This window comes from Formica exsecta, unplaced genomic scaffold (genome assembly GCF_003651465.1).
Source record: "Formica exsecta isolate Colony F162 unplaced genomic scaffold, ASM365146v1 scaffold138, whole genome shotgun sequence".
NCBI classification, from domain to species: Eukaryota; Metazoa; Arthropoda; class Insecta; order Hymenoptera; family Formicidae; genus Formica; species Formica exsecta.
In genome coordinates this window covers 739,736-755,843 of record NW_021848711.1, presented here as the reverse complement: position 1 = coordinate 755,843, position 16,108 = coordinate 739,736, and the positions used below count along the sequence as shown (strand labels likewise).

General features: G+C 37.4%; 3 protein-coding genes across 4 annotated transcripts in view; 2 read left to right on the top strand and 1 right to left on the bottom strand.

Moving 5' to 3' along the window:
• The window catches only part of LOC115246013, a 31,852-nt gene extending 23,820 nt beyond the window's left edge, over positions 1–8,032 (top strand). For both annotated transcript variants that reach the window (XM_029824574.1, XM_029824573.1), the window contains 4 exons: positions 2,530–2,766; positions 3,046–3,920; positions 4,125–4,407; positions 4,653–8,032. In XM_029824574.1, the coding sequence (XP_029680434.1) occupies positions 2,530–2,766; positions 3,046–3,920; positions 4,125–4,407; positions 4,653–4,843 (1,586 nt within the window). In that variant the 3' untranslated portion in view covers positions 4,844–8,032. The remainder of the gene's footprint in view (positions 1–2,529; positions 2,767–3,045; positions 3,921–4,124; positions 4,408–4,652) is intronic.
• Positions 8,033–8,936: 904 nt separating this feature from the next.
• On the bottom strand, positions 8,937–11,353 carry LOC115245996. Its single transcript, XM_029824541.1, has 4 exons — positions 11,284–11,353; positions 10,033–10,260; positions 9,541–9,748; positions 8,937–9,435 (listed from the first exon to the last, which is right to left on the bottom strand). The coding sequence occupies exons 1-4, from the start codon at positions 11,351–11,353 to the stop codon at positions 8,937–8,939; spliced, it is 1,005 nt and encodes a 334-aa protein (XP_029680401.1).
• Positions 11,354–14,874: 3,521 nt separating this feature from the next.
• On the top strand, positions 14,875–16,094 carry LOC115245995. Its single transcript, XM_029824539.1, has 4 exons — positions 14,875–15,265; positions 15,412–15,560; positions 15,759–15,950; positions 16,089–16,094. The coding sequence occupies exons 1-4, from the start codon at positions 14,875–14,877 to the stop codon at positions 16,092–16,094; spliced, it is 738 nt and encodes a 245-aa protein (XP_029680399.1).
• The last annotated feature ends 14 nt before the right edge of the window (positions 16,095–16,108 follow it).

Below are 16,108 nucleotides of genomic sequence, written 5' to 3'. Positions count from 1 at the left end.
CACTCTTTCTAAGCCTCTATTAATGGAGTTGACTTGTTCCTGGATTAAACTTTCTTATCGAAATCTCGGATTAAGCTATCTTGGAGACAAAGACATAATGTGATGACGGATAATAATTACAAATTAAATAAACAATAATGTTCAATGAAGAGTATTTCTAATCGTGTTAAATTTATTTACCTTCTTTCAAAGTAAATTGCAAAATAAACCTGTAATTTCAAAATAAATCTTTTTTCATTGATAAATTGTAAAATGTAAAGTATTTAATATATAATATATAACGTTAGAAATTTAATTTTGTATAAAAAATTACATAATTTTATCTATCAGGTATACTTTGAGTGATGGTGAGATTTTCAGATATGGAGATGGTGAGATATCGGAAAAATTTTTATGAATACACAGGTCCATTTCCAATCGTATTTATTGCACCGCTTTTTGAGATAAGATTGGAACGCTTCAGGATTGAAATTGAGATTCTAGGAGTTATGCCTCATTCCAAACTATATATGTCCATTTTGTAAAGTATTCCAGGAATTTACCGAGATATATATATGTATACAAGTTTCATGAGATGAAGATTCCTCAGAGAAAGATATCCAATAGTTATTTCCCAGAAATTTCTAATAAAAATTCCTCCAATCGATTTGATACGATCGTTTTTAAAAAATCCTGAAGGTAATTTAAAAATTACATCGAAAAATATCGATGTCATAATTTTGCACTGACGTGCGAATGAAATCAAAGCCAATTAGACAGATTCACCTGAGTGTGCATGGTCTTACATATATACAAGGTGGTTTAAAGTGCATCGGTAAGCGCAACGTCCGGTCGGCGCGGCTGAAAAGGCCTCGTAAAATCAGACGCATCCGGAGAGAGATACGAGAAGTGAAAGTGCGTTTTACACAGGATGACGGAAACTCCGTTGCCGGGATAAGCGCAGCCGGCGTCAGTGCGTCGCAGCGACGAACGCCGTACGCACCCGGTATCATCGAGCGCCTCGGACAATGATCAAAAATATCAACGTGTGGACTTGATAGCCGCATTAATTCTCGCGAACCCGACCCGACCTGACCGCGCGCCGTAAAATTCGTCATCGGCTTCAATAATTTATGACAACACATGACGGATACGCGATGCGCGAGACGCGTTATGCTCCGGCTTTCTTCAAGGTTGCCGTTCAAGGTGCGCCGAGACGGAAGAGGGAGAGAGAAGTCGAATCCGCGAAATTGACGTCACTTCGTGGCTGATCTCATTGTTTTCCACGTGGATGCTACGAGGAAGATATGGAGACTATATTGAATTGTAATTACGAATTGGATAGTGTTGTGATTGAATCGCGTAATTAAGTCGGTGGTATGAGATGCACGACGGAATGAGAAGTTTTTGTAATTTATCTGATAAAAATTCACCGCAACATGGATGTTTTTAAATTGCTTTCCTCTTTGATAGTTTATCTAATAAAATATCGATATTATAAATATTGATATTAATTTTATTTATTATTTTAGTATTTGATAGAAATTTAAATTAAAAAAAATAAAATATAGGTTTTAAAAATTTTGAACAGTTACACTGCAATTTTTCAGTGAAAAACTTAGAGAAAAAAAATTTATTAGAAACGTGAGTACACACATACACTTTACAAAATATAGGTTTAATTTTATAGTTTAATATGTTAAAATAAATTATAAAATATTTTGTTAATATCGATTTTTTTTAAGATTATATCTTGATACTCTTTTATGTAGAATAATGAAGAGAATCGATTTATGTAGAAAAAATATGATTCTATAATAAAAAAAAACTTGGAGATGGCCTTGAAGTCTCGCAAACGCTTGGAACAGAATCGTGCTGACTACAGAAAATGTCCCTCTCAAAACTAATTACAAAAATAATCTTACAAGTTAAAAGTAATTTTATCTCTAAAACATTTATTTATTTTATAAAATATCCATCTTAAAATTTATGACGGGTGATAATTTTCAGTGACTCATCCTATATATTTTATTTTTATTTTACTTATTTATATTTATTATTTATCGTGTTTATTTTGTGAGATACATTTTTATAGGAAAATTATTTATATTGGTATACATTAAAATACAATAACATATTATTATTCTCTCTGAGTTTTGATTTTGTTTCAAAGTAATAATATATTCGAGCAAGAACGGCCACCAGTATGTTTCATATCCGTGCACAAGTCACCACTCGCTCGGCGTTGTTTTACTCTCGATAGTGTCCTATCGTTACCGTTACATTCATCCAAGCCGTGACGCGTCTTTTCGTCAGGCCCAACTCGTTATCTGCGTGTAAATAGAAAGATGTCGTGCCACCTCGTGTAGTGAAGAGATAAGTGTTTCCGGTCGTTAAAGCCTGACGACCGGGAAGCGGAACAGTTATTTTTTCCTTTTTTTTTTTTTTAGAAACGATACTCAAGTGCATTTTCGAGTCGAGCGAGAGAATTAATGATTCTTATTCTTATCCTCGAGCGATGTATCCTGAGGGATTTTATTTTCATTTCAGACTTGAACCTGTGGAACAAGAGCATCAGTCAGCGCTGGCGGAAACTGCGACGAAGATGCTCCGTGCAGGAGTCATCGGAGCCGCAGGAGGCGCTGATACAGGGTGGCGGGAATCATGGTGTTATACACGCGGTGAGGTCGACACCGGCTAGCAGAGAGGCCTCGCCGGCCGCGAAGAGTCTTCAGGATGGGAATTCGTCGAAGAAACTGTTACAGACTAGTTCTTTGAGGCTGCCAGGTAAATTTTAATCGACTTGAAAAAAAATGTAATTCAACTAGGTTGGTGCAATTTATTTCTATCTTCATTGAAATTAATTATTTATTTAAAATACAGAAGTTAAAGAATATTAAAATATTAAATATTAAAGTATTAAAATTATATATTATATATAATTATATATTAAAATAAAATTGAATACTGAAATACTTAAGAGATAAATGTACATTCTATATTACTTCAATATAAAGTCTACGTCTTATACTTCACGCGTATATACTTGATAACGAATACTTGCAGGCACGACGAAGGGAATTGCCGATATCCAGCACGTGCTCCGCAGCAAGTTCAGCAAGATAAACGCCGGCATCAGGAAGCGGAAGGCTCTCAGCGTGACAGAAGTGTTTCCCCCGCAAAAGGACAACGCCTCGAATTTTTATGTGCCAAGTCCACTCACCTCGTCATCGTCCAGTCAGACCTTTGAGGAGAATCGTTACGACTCGAGCGAGCCCACGTCCCTTCCGCCCTATCCCTTTCACGATAATTTGGAGACCCTGGCGGAGAGCAGCGTTCCGAACTCACCTCACTGCGCCGGTCCTCTTACTGGCAACGGCAACGCTTTCACTTATTCCCAGGATAGCTACGAGCAGAAGGATCTCTACGAGAACGTGGTGTTCTCGAGATCCTCGCCGTCCTGCTGCCCGAGAACTCGCCCCGTTCTTCAACGCAGCAATTCAGAAAACCGCGATGCCAGCGTGCACGATCATTCTTATGAGAACGTACGTTTTCAACGTCAAAGCAGTCACAGGGATGATTTGATCTCGGGCAGTCCTTACGCGGGAAGACACCTGGCCAGAAGCAATTCCGAAACCAGAGAACACTCGTACGAGAACATGCACTTCCAGAAGAGCGCTAAGACTAGAAATCCGTCGGAGTCGTCGTTCGAGGAGATACATATACCCAGAGTGACGCCGAGGAAGAGGTCCACCGACTTCAAAGTTGGTGGACAGGTGAACAATTACACGGGCGAGGCTGCCGGCAGTGGTAACAAAGACGACGCACCGTGTAGTCTGGGTGCTGACAGGAGTCCTGGTAAGAGGAACCCGAGAAGACTCAACAGTAGAAGCGTCGCGAATATCCCTAGCTCTTCGGGCGCGAACTTGAAGACTTGGCAAGTAAGTAGATCTTAATATTTTTTTTTTTTTAACGAAACTTAATTTAACATTTTTTAAAATAACAAACGTAAAGAAAAAGCTAGAAAAAATCGATGTATAAAAAATTGATAAATTAAAAGCACACATCCTTATTATATATTTAGCTGAAATTTTTTTTCTAGAATTTTTGCTTCGATTAAAGACGACGTGCCAATTTTCTTTTAGGGTACTCAAGATGCGGATGAAGGTCTGAATACGGACTCGGAACTCGAAGACATCGACGAGGGCGCCGAGGGCGAGGAGTCGCGCTTCTGTACCTTGCCAAGACCTGGTAAGGGCGGTGCGTCCTTCACGATATTGACCGCTAGATTTCTTAAAGGTCCCGGGCATAAGGGACTCGGCTTCAGTATCGTCGGCGGTACCGACAGTCCTCGCGGAAATATGGGGATTTACGTGAAAACCGTTTTTCCCAATGGCCAAGCCGCCGATCTAGGTGCTGTCAAAGAAGGTAAAGTCATGTTGAATAAGTTAAATTTATTTTCGATCTTTTTTTTAATTTTAACAAATCAAAATGAGAATATTTTTATAAGATGATGTTTTACAATAATAATTTTATCTTTTTTTTTCAATTATATATTTGAAATTTAACTTGTATTCTTTAAATTATAATTCTATTATTTTATCATAAATATATTATATCACATTTTCAAATGTGATACAGAGAATATTTGGCGAAATTTTCTACGTTTGCAGGGGACGAAATTTTATCGATAAATTCGAAACCTCTTCATGGTATGACCCACGCCGAGGCTATCGCTGAATTCAAGTCCGTAAAGGCCGGGGATGTTGTCCTGCACGTAGGACGTCGCGTGAATAAGAAGAAGAGAGAATCCTTGACTCTGGCTCCGGTTAATCCTCCCGCTCCGAGACAACCCGTCAAATAAATTCGCGACAACGAACGATTTTCCTATCTGCCGTACTTTCATAAACTTAATCTCTTTCATATTTCACGAATATTCATAATATAGCAATATCGATAATTATTGCTGGCAATAATACGCGATAAATTGAAGTAAATTGTCATGAACCACTTTCACTCTCTTGACTCTCGTTTTGTGAGACAAATTTATATTAAATTTCTACTATATACTTATATTATAATTTTATTTCTAATTTTTTTTCGTACTCGATTAAATTTTTCTTCTTGAAGATGATTGCAAAATTTTGAGGCCTTAAGAAGAAATGAACGCAAGGCCCGAAAAAGTGCAGCTGGAAAAAGCGGATCTATATTTGTCTCACATTTTCGGGATTAAGATTTTGAAGGCGGAATGATAAAATTATCAGCTCATTTTTGCGTCTGCGGTAAGTTTCAACGAAATTATTAAAAGATTCGTTGTATATTCAAAACGAGGATGGAGCTTACCAGGACAACGAGAAGCGCTTACGAACATGAATCAAGGAATTTATACATTATCAAGAGATTTACGCTTCATTTTATCGATATAAGAATGATATAAAACCGATGATCGCTCAGAAGGAGAACGAGTCGGTAATAAGCAATGTGTCTGACCTCACGTAATCAAATGTGGATGCTGTCCAATCAAAAAGCATTTTATCGTACAACGTGGCCGATATCTCTATTCGGTTACCCCACATATATCAAACATTAATATTTATCGATAACTCATAATCATCGTCTAATGCTATTTAAAATTACTAGACGTATTTTAATGTAACGAAGAATCGTTCAAGCTTTCGACTCGATCGCGTTTTCTCACGTTTATTCATACAGATATACACGAATAGAAAATAGATGAATCGAACGAATAAATTGAGAGGAATTTTTACGGAATACTAATACTTATCGAATATACTATGCAACGAAGTCCTCCAATTAGTGTGATTAATAGACGATTTATTTTTGTAAAACGAAAAAAATAATCTGCGATTTTTGTATAATTATTAATGACGAGTGAAACATTTATTATTGACATGTGTGCAAAAATCAACGAAATGAACGGAATTGATCGAGGTATCAGTTTTACGAGGATTATGTCTAATGGCCTGATCGAGAGTAATACGTGTATGCCTGAATCGGGAGAATTTAACTTTGTTGGGAAAGAAAAATGCAGGGATGTTCAAAGTGACGAAAAGGCGATAATCGAATCTTTTATCAAATTCTTCATTAAATTTTTTATCGAATAATTCAAAATAACAATAATGAGAATTGACACTTTTCCGAAATAAAATATTATCATCTACACACATTTTCTTTATACAAACTCTTGCAATTAGGCATACGATATTCAGAAATGTTATCGCAGAGTTAAGGAACAGAATTAATTTCTAACCGTAGACTAACGAAGACGCCCAAAGATGAAGCCCAAAAAATATTTTTACTACAAAGACGAAAAACACATATATAGAGAAAAGCGCGCATATCTATATATTATATATATATTATACATATACATATATATTTTCATCGAAACACGCGTTTACTTTAAATGGAAGCAACATTATTAGCATCTAGTCGATCTGTAATATTTTCTTTTGAAGACTTTTTTTATAATTGCGACGACGAAAGAAAAACGCAAAAAAGTAGTTTTATATATAAATATATACGGTGATACATACATACACAGATATATTTCTTATATCGATTTTCCAAGGTGTAACGAATTGTATAATCGATTAATAATAATGATTAGTATTTAGGATTGCCGCTAATTCGACGGTGCTACATTGCGAATGTAATGTATGCTCTACATAATAAATGAGAACAATTAATTCCGGAAGCATCTCTTCCATTTATTATTAAGTGTAAGAATTTTAATGAGAGAGTAAATACTCTTAACATAGAAACAAAAAAAAATGAAGATTTGGTTTAAATTTTCCGAAATAATTTGCGTTTGTCAGAAATCCGACATTCCGCTTAAAATAGTTTGTATACTTATTTTGTTTTTAAGACGACACACACATGCAATAATATCCTAGTTTTCGACATCAGTCGAATAAAATGTTTTGTGATCAGTCTACAAAGTCGGAATCAGTGTTGGCAGTGTCGAAACTATCATGCATGACAAGTTGGTGACAATTTTTATAAGAAAAGTCTCGTTTATACATTTATAACCATTTTTATTGTTAAATATAAGGGACGTATAAAACTCGCGTACAATTCCGACCAAGACAATACAACGCAGCTATTTTTCGTCTTCCAATCTTCTTAATGTTGTCCATTGCAATTTTTCTTTTCGGACCGTACGATCGTCGTCATACTAATTTAAGTCGCGTATGTACATTTTAGAGAGCTGTACAATTTGAATATTATTTACAGAGATTTTCGGAAATGTAGAATACAGATAAATTTATCTTTTATGATTTAGTTTTTTTGGTTTATATTTATGAATATTAAAAAAAAAATAAATTTTAATAATTAATATATTAATTCCCTCATATAATTATTTTTTAAAGAATGAATTTTTGGAGAAATATTTTCTCTTTGAAAGATATTCCTGACTTATTTATATTTATTTTATCATAAAAAAATGCTTTTTTAGAGAAAAATGTTTTCAAACATTTTTTATGCGCAAATAAAGATAGACACAGGCATACTCGCTTGTCGATAGTGTTAAAAATAATTTTGCAAGGAAAGGATTAAATAAAGAAAGAAATCTCTCGTCAAACAATTTTATTCAACTTTCAAGCTATATAAATAGTGTGCAAAAGTATACAATTTACTCTAGCATCGCGTTGAGAAAGAATTTGCGCATAAAATTTACGGTTTCGACCTATAACAGAGGAATCACATTGGCTTCTTATCTCGTTTTGTATATTTTAATTTATAATATTAATTAGAGCACGCCGCGCCCAAGTTAACGGAAGATTGAGATCATATCGTGATGTAATCGATTGCGTTGGCGCACGCACATGTAATTATTCTTTTTTCAGTGAAATCTCTGTATATATCGTTTTTGAATATAAACGACGTGTACGGTCTGCAGCAAATGAGTGCAAGTATTGTATAACTCAAATTTTTGCATGTATATACATACACAGGCGACATAAAACTGTCATTTTCTATACTTGGTACGCGTGAAGAAAAAACGAAGAAATAAATAATATACGCATAATGAAAACGCTTATGTTTATTGGACGACATCTATATATTTACCGAAATTTCATGTCGTTGTGTGATTTTTATTCCGCCTCCCTATTTTTAAGATAAACGTATCGCAAGTTAACGCGATTCTGGTCAGGTATTTTTCCTTAAAACCGTAGCGGATCGAACATATGTTTAGTCGAGATTTAGTGAGTGATTATTGAAGGTTAGTATCGTCCCGAGAGCGGCGACGATTTTCAAGTAAAATCGAGAGCAAACGTGATCACAAACACGAGAGATCATACTGATGGAGCTGGGCAAGTGTAAGCGCGGCTTTCGCGATTTCAAAACACACGTGCGATGAATCAAAATAAAGCTCGTCGACGTATTAGCTGATAGTTAAATTAATAAAGATGAAATTTTATTGTTCCGTATATTATGAAATTGAATAATATAGCGAAAACCGCGCATGAAAATGAAAGAGAATTGCAGAAGGATTACATAACTTAAAGTTTGTGAAATATTTTATCAGATATTATATACATAAATATAACTCGAAATTATCAAAAAACAATCAATAATAATTCTTACATATAGCCTGATAATAAAAAAAGGGAATTTTATTTCTTTACTTTTATCAATTAAATAATATTATTACCAATTTAATTATTTCATATTCACAATTCTCTTTTTGCGCGGATTGACAATCTACCGCCATTATATCAGAGTCTCAAGATATTATCACGATTGTAATTATGAAGATCGAATTATCTGTGGCTAACTCTGATGAGCAACAGCCGAACGAAGCGACGATCTTCTCTCCATCAGCCCAGCTCCGCGTGCATACATACAAGTATAGTCTATGTGCGGCATCCTAAAGCTCTAAAGAAGGCGTCGTCGGTGATCAATTTTTCGCGACGACCGAGTTGAGCGCATCAGATCTCATTGACGTTTCCTCCTCTCCTCGATTCCTTCGGCACCACGACCCGATGCTGCGGCGCGGCGACCTCCGCTTCGAGTTTCCTCTTGGCCTCCTCGGTCGCGTTCCTCTCGGTTATCAGATCGGTCGGTTTGGAATAGACGAAGGTGGTCTCCATGCCGTTGGACTGTCCGATGGTCGCCGAGCCCTTCAGAACGTTGTCCTGGGCGCTCAACAGCTGCTTAAATCGCTCGTCGCTCCTGTCGCTCTGGACGTCCGCCATATTACGGGCCGATCTCGAGGAGTCAGCTTTCTGTTGATAGTTCTGTTGCGATGGTTCATTCTCCTTGCCCGTCAGATTCAGCTTCGGATTAAGATTGAGACCCAGCCATTGAGTGAACAGCGCGATACCCTGCTCGGCGCTGGCGGATACCGCGGCGATCAGCTCATCGGTATTTAAGCTGTCGTCCTCGTCGTCCGTAGTTTCGGCGACGGATTCCGTCGTCTCCGTGATGCTGCGTAGGATTTGTTAGGAAAAAAAAAAAAAAGAAATTTTGCCGAGATTAATCGTGCGTTATATGAAAATATGAGCTTCCGGACGAAGAGGTATTGCTACTTACGCGGGCGTTTCTATCTGCCGGACCCCTTGGTGGAAATTGAAGCATCCCATATGATACGTGGCTAGTGCCCTGTCCAACAGAACCGGCTCGATCGCTATGCAACCGTCGTAGCCACCGATGTCGGCTTGCTTCACCGACGTAAATCTCGCGCAGATTTGCGCCACGTCTAACAAGAGGCTCATGCATGTCGGCTTATTGGCCGCATTCGCTGCAAAAGTGCGGATATCGAAGAGTGAAAATTTAATTATATCGATAGATATATGAAAGTGGAAAATATAAGAGGTCGCATGGGGAGAAAAATGTATAATTAATCAATGTACAATTAATCATTTTTTTCTCATTTAATTTTATTTCAAATTAACGGGTGTAATTAATGTTGATAATTTAAAGTTGCATTTAAAAAATTTGATTAATTTTGACATTTAATGCAAATAGAAGACACTTCATTATTTTTATTATTATTGTTATTATAATATTTTTGTTACTACTTGCCGATCCTTGTCGTCGCATTATGAACGGGATTATCGCGATAAGTCAGATTCAGAGTCACATTCTGCTCCTTCTGCCTGAGATTGATGCAAACCGGGCCACCTATATCGATCGCGGCTGTCAAATTCAGGTCGACGCAGCAGAGACAACCGGAAGTCTGGCACAGGCACTTGGACTGAGACGTGGTCGATCTCGCCTCGATCTCTGGCAGGTCCCACGAGAGCAGGGTCTCTGCGGACAGAAGACACGTGGCGGTGCATGTGCGGTGCGAGAGATAAGAAACGCCGCGTACGGGCAGAGAAACTCGGTGCAGAGAAATCAGAACGAAACGAAAGTCGCCGTCGATCGAAAGTCAAATGGAAGCCGAATTTCTACGCGCGTTTCACTGCGTCGTAAAAGTTTGCTTTGGAATTTCTCTCTCTCTCTCTCTCTCTCTCTTTTTCTCGGCGATCGGAATGACGAATCAGGCAGCTAACTGCGACAGCATTTATGCCCACAATAGATGCGGGAAACTACATGCTGAGTGTTAAGCGTGTCAATGTGAATTTCTATTGACGGACTTTCTTGTTGAACCGAGGCGCCGAATGACAATTTTGAGGACAGCTCTTGTCACATTTTTGAGGATAAAGACAGAATAATATAAAGACAAAGAAAACTTAAGGTCGATGAAGATAAAATTAAAGGACTTTTCTCTAATTATTGTATCTCTCGTAAATCTTTTACTTTACGAATTTATATGAGAAAATTTTACGTGTGTTTATTCAAAACGGAATATTATTAATTTGAATTTGCACAGCATATATTTTAAACAATATTTATGTAATCATAAATAAAGAATCAATATATTTAAGATTATTAAAGAGATTGCAAAAATATTGTTGAAAACTAGATTTTTCTGTAAAACTATGTCAACAAGCTTATTCTCTGATAAAATAATAAAATATAAAATATAATTATTTATTTCCAATAAAAATTTTCAAATTACGCGATCCACAATGTATATTTATGACAAGCAAGATAAATTTAACTACTTTTTGTTTTCCACGCGAATAAAAAACAATCGCTTTTTGTGTTTATCATATGATCGAAAATGATCGCAATCGATCAGAAAGCAAAGCAAACACACGTGCACCCGTCTTCCGGACGTTGAAATCTCCGACGCACGTCGACATCATCTGTATCTCTACGCAAGCCTGAATTTTCGCACCAGCGTATTTAATCAAATTTCGATCACAATGAGTCCCAACAGCTCACCGAGCAATCCGGCGGACGCGACGACCACCAGTGTGATCATCAGCATCAAGATCGTAGCTTTCATAGCCATGATGTTCTTCAAGATGACGTTTGTTCAAATCAAAACAGAGCGCTCGGCTAAAAACGATCCCTCGAGCAGCAAGATCCTCGGCTGATCAAGATCGCGCGGGTACTTTCGCGCGGATTCACTGACGCGCGCAACGGATGAGAAGGATCTTCGGAGATCCTGCCCGGCAAAGAAGAAGCTTAAATCTGGACACGGCGCCGGTACCGCGGGTGTAGGATCGCCGACCAGTTTGGCGGTCGGCACGAAAACAGGGGACAGGATTGGTCGGGTACGTCGAGACGGTGGGGCACCCTGGGGATTGAGCATCGTCGACGCGACGCGACGCGACGAGGGGGCAAGGAACTTCATCTGGGTGACCGGGTGACCTCCTTCTTCTCCATCAGCTTGGTACTAGCACAGATGGGGACTCGGCCAATGGCGCCGCGCCCCTCCGCGACGCTCGTGGGGCTACAAACCAGGGGACAAAAGAGACTGGGCTACTCTTTGAGGATTATTATCTCTAGTTCCTTTCTGGAGGAAGGTCATCTTAATAATGATTTTTCTACAAGATTGCCGGAAAGCTTTGACGATTTTAGATAGATCTGCAATTTTTTTGAGATTTTGTCGAAAGCGGGAAGAAGTAGAGAAATGTAGAGCTTCTCTCTGGAAATTTCTTCCAGGCATTGTCATCTCGGGGGCATCTTCACGCTCTCGCGCACGATTCTTCACCGTGAAGGCAAACATTCATTAAATTGTCGTTGTCACAAATTTTCTGCGACAAGATCGGAGTAAGATAGGGAAGAATATTTTCAGTTCTTGAATAACCGTGTCAAGTTTGGCGAGGAACTTTTGTAAGATTGCTAAATGTTCTACTTTCGAATTTAATTATCGACATTACCGACTTCTTGCTCCTCTCTAAGTTTCTATACGCGTTACTGCGCAAAATTTCCGTAAACGCAAGAGAACACTTTCCAACAGGCTCAAAAAAGCTCTTTATGCGCGAACGTTTTCTAATTTAATAACACGCCGCCGGAGATTTTTCTTTTTTTTCCCGCGCGAGCACCGTCTCTTCTCTCAGCTTTCACCGTTTGAAAAAAATCACGGTCGGCCGTTTATTGATTTACTGCAAAATCATTTATGATTCCAACAAATTGATTACACTGTCTTCTTTCTTTCTCGGACAAATGCGTGGGCATGGTTCGCGCGTGATTCCGAGATAGAAAACGGAGCAAAGTATGTGCTGATGTAACTATCAAAATGGGCCGAGTAAAAAATTATTTTTTTTGAAAGAAAGAACATCGCTAATAAATTCGATTCGTTACAATAACGCGGAAACATATCTTGTCCATCTACTATTGAAGACTTTTTTGTATCAGAGATTATCAAAGATACGCGTGTTGAAGAGACAAAAATAGACGTGTGTCTAGCTTGATAAAACTAATAAATTCGATTCGTTACAATAACGCGGAAACATATCTTGTCCATCTACTATTGAAGACTTTTTTGTATCAGAAATTATCATAGATACGTGTTGAAGAGACAAAAATAGACGTGTGTCTAGCTTGATAAAGTCACGCGACAAAATTAAAGATTAAGATTTCTTGCAATGTCAAAAGATACTGCGGAAAAAGATCGCGATTTCTCCAAAGTTATATAATTATATCGAAAGAAGCGATCTCCCCGAAGCAACCGGGTATTTACTCTGTCGTCAATCATCGCCAGGAAACGATTATTGGTTAGATATTATAATTGCATAAATAGTCTCTTCGTATCACGAGACGTCAATGTCAGGAACATGCGATCACTCCGCCTTAATCGCCATGTAAATCTAATCACGTCAGCAAGCGCGACTGCACGTCGGAATCGTCGGTTAATGTTTTTTCTTCGCCGATGCAACTGCGGGATCGCAAATTGGAGGCACGCAGCATCCGATCGACGATTATTCCACGAGATTACGTAAAAACTCGTTCGTCCCCCGCACGCGATCGGGATGACCCACATGTTTGTGGGTCATTTGTGGTATTCGTCGATACTTTAGGAAATTGCGAAGATCGAATCGTCATTCAAAATAGTACTGCGGGAAATAATAGAATCTATTCTGTTGATTTTAGCGCGATTTAATTTAATCGAAGGAAACTATACATTTGAAACGCCATTCGAGTGAACCAAGCAATTTCTAATCTATATTCATTATAAACAATCATTTTTGAAATTATACCAATATCTACTTGACATTTGAAATGTGTAAAAATTAGCACAAATTTTTCCGAAATAATGATTTGATTTTTATTATGAGAAACGCTATCGTTTTTAAGCATGTCAATTAGACATCCAATTAGAAGTTCTAATACTAATAGCTATCGCTCTATCGATGACCTGGGCCGGCCGTCAAACGAACAAATATTAACCAAGACGAACCATCATTCTGACCACTACTTTCTTCGACCTACTAACCGGAGAAAGGCCCCTCCTTAACCGCCAAAACACGATTCACGTAAATCGCTTCGAGAATTCCACGAGGGGCAAACGAATGAACAAGAGCCAGCATTAATTTCTCGCTGCACTCGTATCGTTCTTTGCGCGTGTTCTGGATATTTTTCCTCTTTTTCTTTCTTCTCTTGGACAAGACGATATACTCCCGCAGAGGAAACTGAACGTGCACGAAAGTGGGTCTTCGGTTAGAATTTGTGTCGTGAGCTCGTCGCGTCTCGCATGAGTTTATGGCTGCGTCGCCATCTGTTTGTACCATTGTGTAAAAATTGAAAAATACTTTGGAGAGGTAAGTTATAAATTTGATTGATGATATATATATATATATATATCGAGCTACCAAGTAATCAGACTTTGAATTTGACGCTCGAAGAGGAAGATAACATCGGCCAATTAAAGCTGTGATATTTGTGTATATAGTTATATATAATTATATGAGTTTATTATTATAATACACTTCATATAAATAACTTTATATTTATTGCAATTAATATATTATTATTATTATTATTTATTATAATAAAATATAATAAATGTTCAAATATATATGTATTTAATTTCATTATAAAATAATGCAATAACATTGAATTTGCCTTGATATCTTGTGGGATACTCATTGAATGGATATTGATATCATTTATCTTCATATCGTTAAAATATACTCTCGTTTTAATTGTAGACAATGCCTTCAAGAATTTTGCATAATAGAAATGAATAAAAATCAATTAATTTAATTCTAAATTAATAATTGTGTTTATTTGTGATTTTAGATAATTTTCTACATCTTTTATCCTTGTTATATTTAATCGAAGATATTTGTGACACTTGACAATATTTTCTAAGAATCTCTATTGCTTCGTTATAACGAGTTCTAGCTGATGACACAAAATGCGAATGAACGACTCGCGACCGAGCCTAAATTTCACCGTAAAACGGGGTCAGCAAACAAGCGTTCACTAACCGGCCAGTCAAGTTTCGATCGTCCGGGAAGGAGCACATCTCGAGGAGATGTCGTCTTACCTCGATTAAACGTCGGGCAAGATCAAGGACACAGGATGAAGCAGACCGCTCGCTGGCTGCTATTGATCGTCGTCCTCGCGACGCGATCGGCTTCGGTGCCGAGGATCGACAGGAACCTTACGACAGAGGGAAAAATCGTTAGCAGCGGGATCGAGGAATTTTCGGTATCGCGGGAAGACTTGAAGCAGCTGAAGACGTTGCTGAGACAGGCCTCGAATTCGTCACAATCTGGAAATGAAACGGTTACCGCTACAAGACAAGGACCATGTCAGTGTCTCGGTGGCGTTTGCGGATGTTGCTCGCGGATCTTGTACGACAGGTGGAAACAGAAGGCCTGTGTGAACATCACGTACGATCCCGATGAGTTTAGCTTCACCGCACACATCTTGATGAATGATAGAATCCTTTATACGAGGACTGTCTCTGGTAAGTAGTGTGTACAGAGATAAGTCCACACGTTTGATTGACCAACGAAATTTGTAGATGAAAGAAAAAGAGAGGAATTTCTAGATCGGAGATTTTTATACAGATAATATTCTTTTTCTAATTCGTTCTTTGTTATATATTTTCAGGAAAGAATCCTAGACCGATGTGCGTTCCTTTTCCAAGGATACCGTTCATAAGAGCATGCGTCAGATTTTATAATATATATTTCCAAGGCAGAAATCTTCATCTGTGTGTCAATATGGAGGGAAAATTCGAGGATACGACAGTGTTTAAGGTCAGATTTAAAAATTCGTTGTTGTAAAAAATATTATGGAATATCTACACACACATATACTTCTGTAGAAGTAACGCAAATGCAAAAAAATTACATATAAATTTGCTCTCATATAATTGTAAAAACATGATATATTATATATAATAAATATTTCATTATGTGCGAAACGCGATGTGTAAAATGCGTCTATTTGTACAGGTGAGTTTAGATTGCCTTAGATTCGGTGCAAACGGACTAGCTCTTTTAAAACCAGAAGATGGAGGCGGTTTGGGTCAAGTAGAAGTTTTTCCCGATGACGTTAATGATGATGAAGACGATTACGACGATGAAAATGAGGAAGATGATGAAAATGATGATGAAAATGATGATGATGATGATGATTATATATATATATATATATATATAATACTTGTTACATTTAATTACAATTTTCTTTTTATGATAAGCGAGTATATCTGTTTTTATATTTTATAATACATATTTTGTTTTATATTTTATTACCTTCTATTTTATTTTATTCTGTTATAGTCATAGTAAAAAGAATTTAG

Excerpts from the sequence above, each read along its gene's own strand:
- LOC115245996 (XM_029824541.1), bottom strand. The coding sequence starts at position 11,353 with ATGGCTATGAAAGCTACGATCTTGATGCTGATGATCACACTGGTGGTC. Across the intron at positions 10,261-11,283 it reads CGCGTCCGCCGGATTGCTCG|AGACCCTGCTCTCGTGGGAC; the intron begins GTGAGCTGTTGG and ends TTCTGTCCGCAG. Across the intron at positions 9,436-9,540 it reads CGGCAGATAGAAACGCCCGC|CATCACGGAGACGACGGAAT; the intron begins GTAAGTAGCAAT and ends AATCCTACGCAG.
- LOC115245995 (XM_029824539.1), top strand. The coding sequence starts at position 14,875 with ATGAAGCAGACCGCTCGCTGGCTGCTATTGATCGTCGTCCTCGCGACG. Across the intron at positions 15,266-15,411 it reads TTATACGAGGACTGTCTCTG|GAAAGAATCCTAGACCGATG; the intron begins GTAAGTAGTGTG and ends ATATATTTTCAG. Across the intron at positions 15,561-15,758 it reads AGGATACGACAGTGTTTAAG|GTGAGTTTAGATTGCCTTAG; the intron begins GTCAGATTTAAA and ends CTATTTGTACAG.